The sequence below is a fragment of the Canis lupus genome, chromosome 10 (assembly GCF_003254725.2).
Source record: "Canis lupus dingo isolate Sandy chromosome 10, ASM325472v2, whole genome shotgun sequence".
Taxonomy (NCBI): Eukaryota; Metazoa; Chordata; class Mammalia; order Carnivora; family Canidae; genus Canis; species Canis lupus.
In genome coordinates, this window is record NC_064252.1 from 43,890,304 (window position 1) to 43,907,936 (window position 17,633).

Below are 17,633 nucleotides of genomic sequence, written 5' to 3' on the forward strand. Positions count from 1 at the left end.
AGAGAGAGAGAGGCAGAGACATAGGCAGAGGGAGAAGCAGGCTCCATGCAGAGCGCTCAACATGGGACTCGATCCAGGGTCTCCAGGTTCAAACCCTGGGCTGAAGGCAGATGCTCAACTGCTGAGGCACCCAGGCGCCCCAATGTTTATCCTTCTTAAATATTTTGTATTGGGAAGCTGTCTTCTAAATAACTGTTTGATCAAAGGAGAACTTAAACTACTACAACCATCTATTTAGAGAGTAAATAAAAACACAGCATAATGAGGAGGATCACCTGCAACCATAGATGTATTCAGAAGCAAAGTGATAACCCAAATGCTTCCATTATTAAGAAAGAATTAAAATAGCTGAAATAAGCCTTCAACTCAAGAAGCGTGTAAAGCTGTTATAAAATAAACCTGAAAAATATAAAAGGAAGCAAAGCCAGAAAATACAGATTGAGCTGTTCCTTTGAAAAGAAAATAGACAAATTTTTGACAAATATAAGGAAGAAAAAGGGATGGGAAAGCAGAATTTAGCAGAAGTGATATACTAGATACCATGGTTTTAAAGAGAATATTCTATAAATTTTGTGAAATAAATAAGCTTGAAAATAGAAATTAAATAGAATTTTTTGGAAACAAAATATAAATTAACAGAATCAACAAAAGAAGAAATGAGTAGTAACCAAGGAATAAATTATAAAAGGTATCAAAGGATCACCATTCTGAAAAAGCTCTGTTGACTAGATAGTTTACTGCTGTAAGTACTAAACTTTCAAGGAACAGATAATTCTCATATTATTGAAACTTTTTTAGAGCACCATCCAGTTTATTCTTCCAAGCTAAACTCCGCATGATGCCAAACCTGTCAAAAACTGCCCCCAAAATATAAAATAGATGAATATAAATATATGTCAGGTTCACCAATAAAGATAGATCCTCCCAGAATTCTAAATAAAATACTAGCAGGCTAATTTTAATGATATATTAAGAGAATCATCAATCAAATAGACTTGAAAAGGCTAGCATATGTTCTGTTGGTTAAAAATTGGAAAATACAGAAAAGTTCAAAAAATATTTAAACCTCATGATACCACCATCCAAATTTATCCACAGTTAACATTTGAGTATATATCCTTCCAGTGTTTTTTCTCTGTATATATATTTTCTCTATATATTCATGCTGCTTTGTAGCTAATAGACTGTCTGAGAAAAACCACATACATATACCCTGGGAGGTTAGATTAGGTCCTCAGTTTATTTGCCAAAGGATACAGAAACACCACTGAGACACGAGGGCCCCACAGAGCTGGGATAGGCACACTGGCACAGATCCCCAGGTATCCCTAGAGCTTCTTTTTTTTTTTTTAAGATTTTATGTATTTATTTATTCATGAAAGACACAGAGAGAGGCAGAGACACAGGCAGAGGGAGAAGCAGGCTCCATGCAGGGAGCCCGACGCGGGTGGGACTTGATCCCAGATCTCCAGGATCATGCCCTGGGCTGAAGGCGGCGTTAAACCGCTGAAGCACCTAGGCTGCCCTCCCTAGAGCTTCTAACAGGATTCTCATACCTCAGTCCCTTTATGCTTGGGCCTCACATAACTAGTCAAGGAGATTTCCACAAACTGTACACTTAATAATCCCATTGAAGAGCCTGTTTATAGACAATGGGACCATCTGATAAGCTGAAGTAAAACTCAGGGTCGGCAAAACTCCATCCTCCCCCAGGGGGAAAAAAAAGCAGAATCAACACCTGTGTGTTCCTGGTCAGTTTCTCTGCCCTCAGATGACAGGCATACTGGAAAGCCCATTTCTGCACAAATATACTGTGAGAATTTTTCATGAAGTATTCTCATATGTTTATAATGACTGTATAATACTAAAAAATATTCCCTCATAAAGGTGTATCATTATTTATTTAACAATCCCCTATTGTCAGGCATTTGTTTATAAGTCCTTTCCTATTGCAAATAATGTAAAAGCATATATCCTTTAGATAAATGTTTTTAAACACTCTTGATTATTTTCATAGGGCAAATTTCTGGAAATAGAATCTCAGCTCTGTCTCTTATTAGGGGTCTTCTTGTCCTCATCTATGAAGAGAAGAATAATACCTATAAGGAGGCAACAATGGTATAAAGTAACAAAACAAACAAAACCTCCAGGGGTCTAGGATCCTGAGGGAAGTATTGTCCAACTGTCCTGAGTCACTGTTTCATGTTGATGTAGGTAACTACTTCCCTCCACCTGGACACTGGCTAATCCTTTATGACTGATTTTAGAGCTTTTCTTTGATTTTTCTAAACTGATGAAAATGCAGTTTTTGCATTGTCAAAAAGTAGTATATGAGGCGCCTGGGTGGCTCAGTGATTGAGCATCTGGCTTCAGCTCAGGCCGTGATCCCGGGGTCCTGGGATCGAGTCCCACACTGGGCTCCCCACAGGGAGCCTGCTTCTCCCTCTGCCTGTATGTCTGCTTCAGATTCCACATGTAAGTGAAATCATATGATATTTGTCTTTCTCTGACTTGTTTCACTTAGCATTATACCCTCTGGGTCCATTCATGTTGTCACAGATGGTATGATTTCATTCTTTTTTTATGGTTAAATAATAGTCCTGTTTGTGTGTGTGTGTGTGTGTGTGTGTGTGTGTGTGTGTGTGTGTATCTCACATCTTTTTTATCCTTTTATCTATTGACGGACACAGGCTGCTTCCATAGCTTGGCTGCTGTGAATAATGCTGCAGTGAACGTAGAGGTGCATATATTTCTTCAAACTGATGTTTGGGATGTCTTCAAAAAAACATTCAGAAGTGGTATTGCTGAATCATATGACAATTCTCTTTTTAATTTTTTAAGGAATTTCCATACTGTTTTCCATAGTGGCTGCACCAATTTAAACTGCCACCAACAGTGCATGAGAGTTCTCTTTTTCCACATCCTCATCAACACAATTTCATGTCCTTTTGATAACAGACAGTCTGACCAGTGTGAGGTGCTGTCTCCTTGTGGTTTTGATTTGCATTTCCCCGATGATTAGTGATGTTGAACATTTTTTCATGCACTTGTTGCCATCCGTATGTCTCCTTTGGAAAAGTGTCTATTCAGATTCTCTGTGCATTTTTTAATCAGGTACTTCGTGGGGTTTTTTGATACTAAGTCATGTACATTGTTTATATATTTTGGAAATTAACCACTTATAGAATCCATAATTTGCAAATATCTTCTCCTATTCAGGCTTTTCATTTTGTTGATGATTCCCTTCACTGTGCAAAAACTTTTTAGTTTGATGTAGTTTCATTTGTTTATCTTAGCTTTTGTTGCCCTTGCCTGAAGATACTGGTCCAAAAAAAAATATTTCTAAGACCAATGTCAAGGAGCTTATTGCCTATATTTTCTTCTAGGAGTTTTATGGTTTCAGGTCTTACATTCAAGTCTTCAATCCCTTTGAGTTTATTTTTTGTATATGGAGTAAGAAAGTGTTCCAGTTTCATTCTGTGGCATGTAACTGTCCAGTTCTCCCAACACCATTTGAAGAGACTGTCCTTTCCCCCATTGCATATTCTTGCCTCCTTTGTTGTAGATTAATTGACCATACATGTGCAGGTTTATTTCTGGACTCTCTGTTCTAGACCATTAATCTATGAGTTCATTTTCATGCCAATGCCATACTGTTTTGATTACTATGTCTTTGTAGTATAGTTTGAAGTCATAGACCTGATCTTTGGGACACCTGGGTGGCTCAGCGGTTTAGCGCCGCCTTCAGCCCAGGGCATGATCCTGGAGTCCCGGGATTGAGTCCCACATCTGGCTTCCTGGATGGAGCCTGCTTCTCTCTCTGCCCGTGTCTCTGCCTCTCTCTCACGGTGTCTCTCATGAATATATAAATAAAATTTTTTTTTAAAAGAGACATGATCTTCCAGCTTTGTTCTTCTTTCTCAAGATTGCTTTGTCTATTCGCAGTCTTTTCTGGTTCCATCCAAATTTTAGAATTCTTTGTTCTAATTTTGTAAAAGATGCAATTGGTGTTTTGGTGGAGATCACATTGAATCTGTAGATTGCTTGGATAGTATAGAAATTTTTAGCAATAATAATTCTTCCATCTGTGAGCACCGTGTATCTTTCCATTTATTTGTCTCACCTTCAATTTCTTTCACTAATGTCTTGTTCTCAGAGTTCTCAGAGTACCAGTCTCCCACCAACTTGGTTAAATTTATCCCTAGATATTTTATTCCTTTTGATGCTATTATAAATAGGATTGTTTCCTTAATTTTTCTCTCTGATAGCTTTTTATTAGCATGTAAAAATGCAACCAATTTCTATATGCTAATTTTATATTTTGCAACTTCACTGAATTCACTTATTAGTTCTAATAGCTTTTTCGTGGAATCTTCAGGTTTTCTATAAATGGTATCATATCATCTGCAAATAAGGACAGTTTTTATTTCTTTCTGATCTGGATGTCTTTCTTTGTTTTTTTTTCTTGCCTGATTGTTGTGAGTAGGACTTACAGTACTATGTTGAATAAAAGTGGCAAGAGTGGGCATCCTCATTTTCTTTCTGATCTTAGAGGAAAAGTTTTCAGCTTTTCCTCATTAAGTGTGATGTTAGCTGTGGGTCTGTCATATATGGCCTTTATCATGTTGAGGTATGTTCTTCCTATGCCCACTTTGTTGAGGATTTTTATCAAAGTGGATGTTGAATTTTGTCATATGCTTTCTCTGCATTATTGAAGTGATTGTAGGATTTTTATCCTTCATTTTGTTAATGTAATGTGTACCATGTTAATTAATTTGCAGATGCCAAGCCACCCTTGCATCCCTAGAATAAATCCTACTTGACTATGGTGTGTGATTTTTCTAATATGTTGTTAAATTCTGTTTGCTAATATTTTGTTGAGAGTTTCTTATCTATGTTCATCAGGGATATTGGGCATAATTTTCTTTTTGTAGTGTCTATGTCTGGTTTTAGTGTCAGGGTAATGCTGGCTTCATAAAATGAGTTTGGAAGTGTTCCTTCCTCTGCAGTGTTTTTTGTTTTTTTTTTATTTTCCAGTAATTTGAGGAGAGATACTAACTCTTCTTTAAATGTTTGGTAGAGAGCAGCCCTGGTGGCTCAGCAGTTCAGCGCCACCTTCAGCCCAGGGTGTGATCCTGGAGACCCGGGATCGAGTCCCACATTGGGCTCCTGGCATGGAGCCTGTTTCTCCCTCTGCCTGTGTCTCTGCCTCTCTCTCTCTCTCTCTCTCTCTTTTTCATGAATAAATAAATAAAATCTTAAAAAAAATAAAATAAATGTTTGGTAGAATTTACCTGTGAAGCCATCTGGTTCTAGACTTTTGTTTTTGGGGAATTTTTTAAAGATGTTATTTATTTATTAGAGAGCACGCACATGAATGCACACATGTGTGCACGGATGGGAGAAGGGCAGAGGGATGAGCAGACTCTCCTCTGAGAGCCTGACTTGGGCTTCAATCCCAGGACCCCTGAGATCATGACCTGAGCTGAAGTCAGATGCTTAACCAACTGAGCAACCCACATGCCCCTGTTTTTTGGGAATTTTTAAATTACTGATTCAATTTCTTTATTTGTAATTGGTCTGTTCAGATTTTAAATTCTTCATGATTGAATCTTAGAAGATTGTGTACTTCCAGAAGTGTATCCACTTCTTGTAGGTGTTTCAGTTTACTGTTTCATAGTAGTCTCATGATTTTATTTTTTAATTTCTGGGGTGTCAGTTGTAACTTGCCATCTTTCATTTCTGATTTTATTTATTTGGGTCCACTTTTTTACTTGATGAGTCTGGCTAGAGGTTTATTGATTTTGTTTATCTTTCAAAAAAACTGCTTTTAGTTTCATTGATTTTTTTTTCAAAATTTTTAGTCTGTATTTTATTTATTCTCACTCCAATCTTTATTATTTCCTTGTACTATCTTTAGGCTTCTTTTTCTACTTTCTTTAGGTGTAAGGTTGGATTGTTTACTTGAGATTTTTCTTGTTTCTTGAGGTAGGCTTCTGTTGTTCTTAGAACTGCTTTTGCTATAGCCCATAGATTTCAGCAAGTTGTGTTTCCATCTCATTTGTGTAAGGTGTTTTTTTTTATTTTCTCTTGATTTCTTCATTGATACATTGGTTCTTTAGTAACATTTTGTTAGTCTCAAGTGTTTGTGTTCTTTCCAGTTTTCTTCTTGTAATTCTAGTTTCACACCATTCTGGTCCCAAAAGATGCTTGATATGATTTCAGTCTTCTAGAATTTATTTAGGCTTGTTTTGTGGCTTAGCATGTGACCTATCCTGGAGAATGTCCCATGTGCACTGGAGATGAATATGTATTCTGCAGTTAGGGGATAAAAAATTCCATATGTGAGTCCATCTCGTCTAATGTGTTGTTTAAAGCCAATGTTTCCTCATTGATTTTCTGCCTGGGTGATCTATGCATTCATGTAACTAGGGTATTAAAGTCCCCTAATACCATTGTATTACTGTGAATTTCTTCCTTTATTTCCATTAATATTTTCTTTATGTACTTAAGTGCTCTTATGTTGGGTGCACCCAAATAAATAAATGTTTATGAATGGTATATCCTTTTCTTGTATTGACATGATTATCACTATGTAATGCTCGTCTTTATGTTTTGTTAGTCTTTGTTTTAAAGTCTATTTAGTCTGATATGAATATTGCTATTTCAGCTTTCTTTTCATTTTTATTTCTGTGGAATATCTTTCTCCATCCCTTCACTTTCAGTCTATGTATGTCTTAGTTCTGCTGTGAGTCTCTTGTAAGCAGCATATACATGGGTCTTGTTTTTGTTTTTGTTTTTGTTTTTACCCATTGCACCATTCATTGTCTTTTGATTGGAGCATTTAGGTCATTTACATCTAAAGTAATTAATGATAGGTATTCATTGCCATTTTGTTCATTGTTTTCTGGGGTTTTTTTGGTAGTTCTCATTCCTTTTCTTGCTCTCTTCCTCTGTGATTTAATAACTTTCATTAGCTTTATGTTTGAGCTCCTTTCTCTGTTTTGTGTGGGTATCTAGTGTAGGTTTTTGGTTTCTAGTTTCCATGAGGTTTATATAGATTGGCCTATGCTCTTCTATATAAATAGCAGTATATTTTAAACTGATAATTGCTTAAGTTTAAATGCATTCTAAAGTCACTACCTTTTTACTGTCTTCCACCATGTTTTATGTTTTTGACATTATATTTTACATCTTTTATTTTGTATATCCCTTAACATTTATTGTAGTTATAGTTGATTCACTATTTTTGCTTTTAACCTTCATATTAGCTTTCTAAGTAGCTGATCACTGCCTTTACTGTATATTTGCCTTGTAGTATCAGTGAGAGTTTATTTTTTAACCAGTGGGTTTTTTCTTTCAATGTTTTCTTTTTTCTACTTATAGCCTTTTCTATTCTACTCAAAGAAGACTCTTTAACATTTCTTGTAAGGCAAGATTAGTGGTGATGAACTCCTTTAGTATTTGCTTATCTGGGAGTCTCTCCTTTAATTCTGAGTGATAATCTTGACAGGCAATGGTTTCAGTTATCATTTTTCCCCTTTTTCCAGCACTTTAAATATATCCTGACACTCCCTTCTGGCCTACAAAGTTTCTGCTGAAAATCAACTGATAGACCTAAGGAGTTTCCCTTTTATGTGACCATTTTTCTCTTGATGCCTTTAAAATCTCTCTTTATCTTTAACTTTTGTCATGTTAATTATAATATGTCTTAGTGTGGCTCTCTTTGGGTTCATCTTGTGTGGGATTCTGTGTGCTACCTGGACCAGGATGTCTGTTTCCTTCCACAGGATAGGGAAGTTTTCCACCATTATTTCTTCAGATAAGTTTTCTGTTCCTTTCTCTCTCTCTCTCTCTCTCTCTCTGTCTCTCTCTCTCTTCTTCTGGGACCCATATAATGTGAAATACATTATGCCTAATGTTGTCTTGAAGGTCCCTTAAACTAACTTCCTTTTCGGGGGGCAGGGGGGAGCGGTTCTGATGGGGTAACTTCCACTATTCTGTCTTCCAGGTCACTAATTCATTCTTCTGTATCATCTAATCTGCTGTTAATTCCCTCTAGTGTGTTTTTCACTTCAATTAGTATATTCTTCAGTTCTGATTGGTTCTTTCTTATATTTTCTGACTCTTTGTTGAAGTTCTCTCTATGTTCCTCCACATTCTTCTCCCAAGTTTGATGAGTGTCTTTATGACCATTACTTTGAACTCTTTATCGGGTAAATTACTTATCTCTATTTCACTAGGGTTTTTCTGTGATTTTATCTTGTTCTTCTTTTTGGAACATGTTTCTCTGTCTCTTCATTCTGTCTAACCTTCTGTTTGTTTCTATCAATTAGGCAGAGTAGCTACCTCTCCCAGCCTTGAAGAAGTGGCCTTGTATAGGAGCATTTCCTGTGTTGACTGCATGTGTTTGGTGGCTTTGGCAGGCCAGCTGGAGCTGGAGCTGGAGCAGGTATAGGCCAGGGGTTCCCAAGGCATGCTGTATCAAAGTTGTTCTGCTGGGATGGCTAGAGTTAGAGTGAACACAGACCAAGGAGTCCCAGGACATGCCATTCTAGGAGCCAGTGTAGGCCAGGAGATCCTGGGGCACTACACCAGGGACTCCCTGGCAGGACAGCTGGAGTAGGCATTAGCAGGGCTGCCCTGGTAGAATGGATGGAGCAGAGCAGGTGTGTACCAGGAGGTCCCTGGATGTACCATGCCAAGGCTGCTTTAGTGGATAGCTCAAGCTGAATCAAGCATGAGCTAGTAGGATCCCAGGGCATGCTGTGTGGGGCTGCCCAAGCAGGAGGGCTGGAACAGGCATGAACGCTGGAACAGGCATGAACCTGGGGGTCCCAAGGCATGCCATGCTGGTGCCTTCTTGAGAGGACTGCTAGAGCTAGTGTAAGCCAGAGGTGTGGGACATAGTGGGCAGCACTAGCAATTTGGCTAGAGTGCCTCAACCCTGTACCACCTACACTATCAAGATGGAAGAGGAACATAAAAAATGGTACTTGCCATCACCCCCAGCCCTGGAGAGAGTTCCAGCAGTTTCTGCCCACTGGCAAATGCTCTACAGCTAGTAAATGGATTTCCTTCACTTTAATCTAGTTTCCCTTTAAACCACTGTTTTTTTGCTGCCCCAGGTGGGTGAATCTGCCCATGGGCCCCTCAGTGGTAACCCTCCCTACTGCAGGTCACCATGTTGGGGATGGGGTTTCCATCATTACCAGGTCTCTGTCTCTCCTACTCTTCTCTGTATTCTTTCTACTGTTTGCTGTGAGGAAACTCAAGCAGCCCTCGGTTCTTCTTTAGGAAAAATTATTCTATATGTAGGTATAGATTGAGTGTGTCCACGGGAGGAGGTGAGTTCAGAGTTTTCCTACACTGCCATCTTGGGCCACCCTCTCAAAAAGTGGATTCTTAACAAATGTCACACAAATATCATTCCTAGCTCTCATGCCATTTACTCTAAATATAACTTTTAGAGTACTCACCTTTTTATCCTTAACATTTTCAACCTCCTTTTGTTTGGGTCCTTTTTCTCATAATGATAAAGGCATTCTTTATAACATGATCTGCCTAGCTTTAGTACATAGACATTTAAAATCTGAGCTTAATTTCCACAATAAATGGTTTTTGTTTTTGTTTTTTAGGATTTATTTATTTATTTATTTATTTATTTATGATAGACACAGAGAGAGAGAGAGAGAGAGAGAGGCAGAGACACAGGAGGAGGGAGAAGCAGGCTCCATGCAGGGAACCTGATGTGGGACTCGATCCCAGGACTCCAGGATCATGCCCTGGGCCAAAGGCAGGCGCTAAACCGCTGAGCCACCCAGGGATCCCCAATAAATGGTTTTTAAATAAGTGAATTAATGCCTAATATGGCTAAGTGATAAAAGTAGGCAAAGACTGTAGCAGACACCTGCATGGTTGTTTCATTCATAAACTCTTGATACAATTAACCAGAGCAGAAGTTAGAAGTACTAAGGAGTGAAAGTTCCTTTCTACTTGATAAATATCAAGTAGGTCATTCTCATTCTGGGACAAAATACTAATGTACTTTTCCAAATCCTTTATGCTAAATACAACTAAATGCTTAGATAGTATATATAAAACAAACATAGGACTATAAGATAGAAGGCAGATCAGCTAGGCAAATAAGTTCCAAGAAAGGCATGGCAGGTGGTTCACTGGGTTTTCATTTTTCCTCATATAGCTCAGAGTGAATGCTGCAAAAGCCAGCAACCTGGAAATGCCAACAGGCACAGATTTTAAAAAATAAAAATAAAAGCCCCAGGAAAGCTAGTCAAAGAGCCAGGAAGTGAGTATCCTAGCAAGAAGAAAACTTTTAGACAAAAAGTGACTTTCATGGTGTTCCAGCCAAACACCATGGGGGAGGGGGGGAGTAACCACATTTCCACCTTTATTAGGAAAGGCAAAGTTAGAAGCCTTGAGTTCCTTCTCCCCTTGCCCAACTATAAAGTGGTACTCTTCTGTCCCCTTGCTGATTTTGTGTTAGTGGAGAGCTACTAAAATAAGTGTTTTTTCTGAAATCCAAAGTCTTATAATATGAAAATGTTCAGGATACAATAGAACATCATTCATCATATCAAGAACCTGGAAAAATCTCAACTTGAATGAGAGAAGACAAACGACAGATGCCAGTAGTGGATGACACAAATATGAGAATTACATGACAAGGATTTTAAAGGAACCATTATATTGGGATGCCTGGGTGGCTCAGTGGTTGAGCATCTGCCTTTGGCTCGGGGTGTGATCCCGGGGTCCTGGGATCAGGTCCCACATCAGGCTCCCTGCATGGAGCCTGCTTCTCCCTTTGCCTGTGTCTCTGCCTCTCTCTCTCTCTCTGTGTGTGACTCTCATGAATAAATAAATAAAATCTTTTTTAAAATAAATCAAGGAACCATTATAAAATGCTTCAACATGCAATTAAGAGCATACTTGAAACAAATGAAAATATAGAGTCTCAGCAAAGAAATAAAAGATATAAAGAGGAACTAAATGTCAATTGCAAAACTGAAAAATACAGTAACTGAAATTTAAAAATTCAATGAATGCATTCAAAAGTAGAATGAGGAAAACATAAGAAAGAATCTGTGAACCTGAAGATAGAATAATAGGTATTGCCAAAATGAATAACAGAGAAGCATAAACTAAAGGAGAAAAAAAGACAGAGCCTCAAAAATCTATGGAACTATAACAAAAGACCTATCATTTGTATCATTAGAGGCCCAGAAAGAGAGAAGAAGGAAACTCCATACAATAAATGATATCAAGAAAGAAAGAAAAACAGTGGAAACAATAAAAGTAGGGAAAATATGAGAAATTTTTTTTTTTTCTCTTCATGGGGTTTCTAAATTGTATTTGGCAAATGAAGCAAAATTTGAAACATTGTTTGGTGTGATCCTCCAATGTATATAAAAGATATATTTTTTTAAACTTTATTTATTTATTCATGACAGATACACAGAGAGAGAGGTAAAGACACAAGCAGAGGAAGAAGCAGGCTCCATGCAGGAAGCCTGACATGGGACTCGATCCAGGGTCTCCAGGAAGGATCACACCCCAGGCTGAAGGTGGCGCTAAACCACTGGGCCACCGGGGCTGCCCTATAAAAGATATATTTATGGGAATCCCTGGGTAGCTCAGCAGTTTAGCACCTGCCTTCAGCCTAGGGCGTAATCCTGAAGTCCCGGGATCGAGTCCCACATCAGGCTTCTGCATGGGGCCTGCTTCTCCCTCTGCCTGTGTCTCTGCCTCTCTCTCTCTCTCTCTCTCTCTTTCTCTCTTTGTCTGTCTGTCTCTCATGGATAAATAAATAAAATCTTTTTTAAAAAAAGATATATTTAAGATAGTGAAGGAGGTAAGGTTTCTACACTTCACTCAAACTGGTAAAATGACAACAGCAGTAGATTGTGATAAGTTATATATAATGTAGCATCTGGAAAAAAACAATTTAAAATCTGTACAAAGAGATGAATTCAAAAGCACTATAAGTAAAGCAAAATATAATTCCATTTTTATTTATTATAATTCTATTCTATTCTTGTGGTTGCCAGAAGTGGGGGATGGGAGGGTGGGAGAAATGGGTGAACTGGTTTTGGTTTTTTAGTTTAAATAGAGTGAGTTTGAGTATATGTAAATATATATGCACTTATCTACGTATACACATATATAATATATAATTATAGATATATATAATTCTAAAGCATGTTAGAGATAGTCAAAATTATGAGAAATTTATTATGGCTGAGGTTTAGGGATAGACCCAGTAAGGTGAGGATGGAGATCTGATTGAGGACAGACCATGAAGAGCTTCAAAAAGCCATGTTTAACAGAAGACTTGTTCCTGGTGCTATAGCAGAGCAAACCAAAATATTTTATATAGAACCAACAATCCTACCAGTTTTGTGTTTTGGAAGATAAGTTTGGCAACAGTGAACCTCCTTGTGCCATCTTTTACCACTTTCACTTCTCATAATGTAGATATAGTTTTAGATCAATTAATATCAAAAAAGAAATACTGTTGCCGGAGCACTAATCGCACTTTAGAAATCAAGTGTTTGGAAATTAATACAGGGTGTTCAGTGAGAAGGTGCTGTCGCCCCTTCTAAAACATCATCATCAGACCAGTACGGGTGGAGTGGCCACAGGAAGTGAGGCTCCTGCTGGGCATCTCAGCTGTCCATACAGTGCCAACCAGGCCAAGAGCCTGCCCCTAAGTTACTTATGAGCTGAAAGCTTGTGGACAACTTTGGGTATTTATCCAGACTCCACGATACACTTAGCAAACACCAGCACCCTTGACTGTGAGGTCCAGGATTTGTCAGTTAGGTTCCAGATCTGTCTGTATTCAGACTTTGCCCAGCCCAGATTCTGAAAGAAATGTGTCACTGCAGCCAAAGGAAGAGACACAGTAAGCAGATCATTTAGAATAAACCCAAGACCCTCCCAAAGGTGTGTTTGATCCTGACCACTCACAAAACCAGCAAAACATTGCATGAAATCAAAATACAAAAAGTAAATAAACCATCCGAGAGAGAACTGTGCTTAAATTATAGGAGATGAAATTTAGAGCACATTTAAAGAAATATTCTCTGAAAGGAAAAAGTATTAAAATTGGAAGATCACAGGAGGTGCTGAAGTCCCCTTAAATACATTCTTTGTTGGAGAAGAGAGGTTGTACCCCTTTTGAAAGGTTAAATCCATTTTTTAAAAAAACTCATTAACCCAGTGATAGATTTTCTCTATTGATTTTTTCATTCAGCAGTTACATGTAAATGCTCGTTATGTCCCAGCCATGGTGCTAAGTTTGATGACAGGAAGACTTTCATTCCATTATCTCATTAATGTTGTCACATCTGTAGTCTCCATGGCACCATGTTCCTGAAATGGCATAGGGTCCAGAAACTCTCTTAAAAGTTGGCTAAGACTGTGTCATCATGTCAATTAATCAGTTTTATCATTTTAGGAAAAAGTTAATTTTTAATTAAATTAATATTTTTTTAATATTTTCGGTATGGAAACATGACAACTTCTTGGCACACTAACATGCTCAGTCTGCAATTTGAAATAAATTGAGTCTAAAGTCTTCTTTCCAGAAGATCTTTCTTCCATCTTTTTCCATCTTCTTGATTCCATGACTCCCAAGAGCCCTCCTGATTTAACTGATCTCATCCTTCTGTTGGTACTAGTCTATAGTGATGACCATCCTTGGCTTCCTCATCTCTTCTGCTACCCTCCCCTCCCTGCTGCAGAGGCCCATGGAGGCACAGCAACTGCCTGTACTCATGGCAACAACATTTGTTGAGTCGAAGCCAGAACGACTAGTTGTCCCTCAAGGACCTCTGCATCAAGACTAATTACTGGAACAGCATCCATGGAGGTTGAGATAGTTATCTTGATCCCACAACTGGAGCCTCGACAGTCTTTCCAGGCTCCCATCCTTAACATGAATTGTTTCTGGCAACATATTCTCTACCCAGACCATTGAAACACAAATATATTCAATCCCGCCCACAGAAGCATGGTAAGCCTCACAGCCCTTACAACCAAAGCCTAAAGAAAAACCTAAAATTCTTGGCTCTCTCAATTGTCTTAAAAACAAATAATAGTTACACTAGTAGAACTGTCATTTTAGGTGAATTTCCTCCCTTAATTTAAGGGAGGAAAACATAAAAGTATAAGACTTTTCTGCCAATCTAATTCAGATCAGAGATTCTCTCTCCTTGGGCTAGTATGTCTCATTACTATAGGACAGCAGTCATAAAAGGAAGGCAGCGTGGTAACTGTTTAATGGACATTTTCTCAGAAATTAAAGTGCCGCTTTTCAAAAGACAGTCAATCACTTTGTGGTGCAAGCCCCAGGGAATTGCACACACATTGCTGTTTCTGCTGCACACACAATGCCCAGGTACACACAGCACCAGCATCACATGTTCCTTTGTGGTTTGAATTAAAGCAAGTAGAATGTCCTGCCCAGTGATCAAAGCCTTTGACCATCACATGAAATCCATCAAAATACTCTTTATTCATAATAATTTCCCCGTCTTCAGCAATGTCATTCCAAAGCTTGGCAGGGACACATATCTCTTTCCTCCACCATGTGTTGCTTTGCTGTTTGGGGGTTTTGGAGGAGAAGGTGTTGTTTGGAGTTTTTCCCCAGTGTTTTGGGGGTCTCCTGACAAACTATTATCGATCTCAGATGTTCATGTTGGGTCAGAATCTAATAGTTGTTTTTTTTTTTTTTTTATGACTCCATTGATAGTAGCCATCTCTACTCAGCCAACAGGAAAAATGGATTTTAGTTCATAAAGGAAGAAAGAAATATTACAGCCCTTTGATCACTAACATTCCCTTTCCCACCTCTGTCTAAAGATCCGGGATTCCTCTCTGAACACCAGACACAAACAGTAGCCTGGTAAAGAAACCACTACAGCTCAGGCAAGGCATAAATGTGCTGGTGTTGTCTGATGTTGAAGAATTTTGTCAGACAGTAGGAGTGGACCATGACTTTGGTGGGAGAAATGTTCCCACCAAACAATGTTCCCCCACAAGGGAAGGTTATGTTCTGGCTCCACTTTTCTCTATCTAACCCTGTAGTTCAAAACGATGCTTCCATTTTCAGATGTATCCTGCAAGATAGCTTCTTGGCTGGTCATTCTTCTAGAAGAAGTAAGGCTCAATGAATATTAACCTCCCTCCCTGCCCCCACACTGAGGATTTATGAGAATCTGTCCTTGGGCAAAGACACTTGTCAGAGATTTAAGGGGTAGGTGAAAGGATGGTTCACCTTGTCTAGGCTGCTTCGCACTTAGGGCCATAAACCCTGACAAGCTCCGCTCACCCCTGGCTTTCCCTGAAGTCCAGTCCTGATGAAACAGTAGTCACAGTTGGAAGTGGCAAGCAGATATTTGCTGACTCAACATTAAAAAGTGACCACTGCATTTTCTGGGTTCAGAATTTGACCTCAAAAGAACAGATTCAGGCGTGTTGCAATGCAGTTAATAAAGGACTCTGAAGATGTTGTATAGTATGTGAGTACCGAAACTTCCTTTTTGGCTCAAACACTCTCTGGGTTGGTGTGTCCTATTTGCATTTTTGTGATTAATTACCATTACAAACTGCCCACTTTTCCTGTTGTCTTTGAGTATATAATGATGACTTCTGGCAAATTTCAGCATGGATATGAACATCAAGCATTTGAACGTTTAAAACATTTGAACATTTGAAATGCTGTTACTATAAGCCACCACACTGGGGTTAAATTTTAAAGTGTGGAATATATGAAAATGGGTAAAGGTTGAAGCTTCAGTTCTTTAATGAAGGGCTCAAAAGGAAAGTTACTGTTTATACAGCAAGCCAGCTCCTACAAACACTCCAGCACTCAACTCCATGGGCAGGAAGAGGTAGGAAGTAGGACTATATAACTTTGTTGATGCTCCAGTCTCTAGAACCTTTCAACAGGCCATGAAAGCACAGAGCAGAATGCTGTGCCCTTCCTTGCAGCCCACTTCCTAAAAGAAAGCAAACAGATATTTTCAGTCTCTACAAAATATTTCAAGCATTTTGGATTTCCCTGCATTTTTTGTAGCTGATTGGATCGGGGGTGCATTTGCAAAGCCATTCCCAGAAACAGTCATTCTGAAATGACACCCCCGGCCCCCCTTCTTAAAGCACCACCAGATAGCGAGGGCTCGACTAGCAAGGGGCACCAACTCTCGTTCCCAATTTTATTTATATACATAATTTTTTTTTTTTAAACCATGAGGATGCCTTTGACCTGATGATTGCTCTTCAGGCTCCAGGTGATGGTTGACAGACACGCAGCCAGTGTGCTGCTTCTCTCCTTTGGTCGAATGACAGCTTGCTTGCTCGGTGGCGGCGTTTTGTGTTTGCTCACTTGGCTTTCCTTCCCTCTTCTTCCCGGGGGGCCTCGTGGGCTGGCAGCACCGTGGTCCAGCAGGCCAACTGCAGAGCCTCTGTGCCTTCCAGCAAGGGCAGCAGCAGTGGCAGTAGCAGCAGCGGCAGCAGCTCCTCCAGTGACTCAGAGAGCAGCTCTGGATCTGACTCGGAGACCGAGAGCAGTTCCAGCGAGAGTGAGGGCAGCAAGCCTCCCCACTACTCCAGCCCGGAGGTAAGAGCCTGAGAGCCTCCTAGCCTGAGCCCCCCGGGGCGGCCAGCTGTGCTTCTCTCCCTAAGGTGAGCGCAGTAAATCCCTGGAGTCTGGTTCTCACACCTACCCCCTCCCCCCACCCCCTCCCTGGGCTCGGGCAGCAGACAGCGACTGGCCCTACTGGCTGGGAGGCCACCACCCATGGCAGCGGGTCAGGGTCTGTCTGGGCTCATCATTTTCCCCACTCTGCCCCCTGCTTGCAGTTCTCCTAACTACAGAGCTCCCTTTGAAGTATAGAAACTTCATCTTTCATTGTCCAAAAATCTCTATGTTGACTTCCAGAAATTTCCAAGTATGCCATATACATCACTGCCTGGAAATAACCTCTGGATCAGGTCTCCCTAAGGGTTAGTGGAGGCAATAACTAGACGGGGCAGTTCACTGCCTGGGAAGTGTGGCCCACCCATAAATCAGGGGGAAAGGAGTTTTATGGATTAGACATGGTTAGAATCCTACCTTTTTGCAGTTTGTCATGGTTTAGAAGAACAAGGGCTATAAATATTAATAAAACCTTCTTAACTGTGTTTTCTTTGTGAAAATATAAAAAGAAAAATTAGCATCGACCTACAAATAATAATGAAACCTTTTATGGCTATGATGAGTATCTATGTGGAAGATTTAGGTGCCTCATATAAAAGCATTATAAGGTACCAATAAAAACCACTGCTATTTCTACTTTAAAGGGGAAAGGGGGAAATTAAATAGTAATTCAGTGCATAGAGATTCTTAGGAGAGAGTTGAAAGCAAACTTCTCAAGTCCCTGAATCTGTAAAGGTAGACTTTGATTGCTAAAGAAAGCATAAAACAGTTTCTTCTTGGGTATATAAACATTTGACATTACCACAGATTATAGGATTTCCATTTTTTGCCCACAGCCCCTCTGTACCACTCTGGGGCAAAAATTTCTAAATAGGCTCTGAAAACCAAAGCCACTTTTACAAACCCTGGC

General features: G+C 39.4%; 1 protein-coding gene and 1 long non-coding RNA gene across 3 annotated transcripts in view; one reads left to right on the forward strand and one right to left on the reverse strand.

Annotated features, from left to right (window-relative positions):
• Positions 1-17,633, forward strand: part of AFF3 (ALF transcription elongation factor 3) — a 520,935-nt gene that overhangs the window by 457,534 nt on the left and 45,768 nt on the right. For both annotated transcript variants that reach the window (XM_035695979.2, XM_025464016.3), the window contains one exon: positions 16,459-16,645. In XM_035695979.2, the coding sequence (XP_035551872.1) occupies positions 16,459-16,645 (187 nt within the window). The remainder of the gene's footprint in view (positions 1-16,458; positions 16,646-17,633) is intronic.
• LOC112670371 (uncharacterized) overlaps positions 14,294-17,633 on the reverse strand; it is a 44,725-nt gene continuing 41,385 nt past the window's right edge. The window contains exons 6-8 of the long non-coding RNA XR_003142923.3: positions 17,141-17,176; positions 16,292-16,574; positions 14,294-16,025 (exon numbers count right to left, since the gene is read on the reverse strand). This is a non-coding gene — a long non-coding RNA (uncharacterized LOC112670371). The remainder of the gene's footprint in view (positions 16,026-16,291; positions 16,575-17,140; positions 17,177-17,633) is intronic.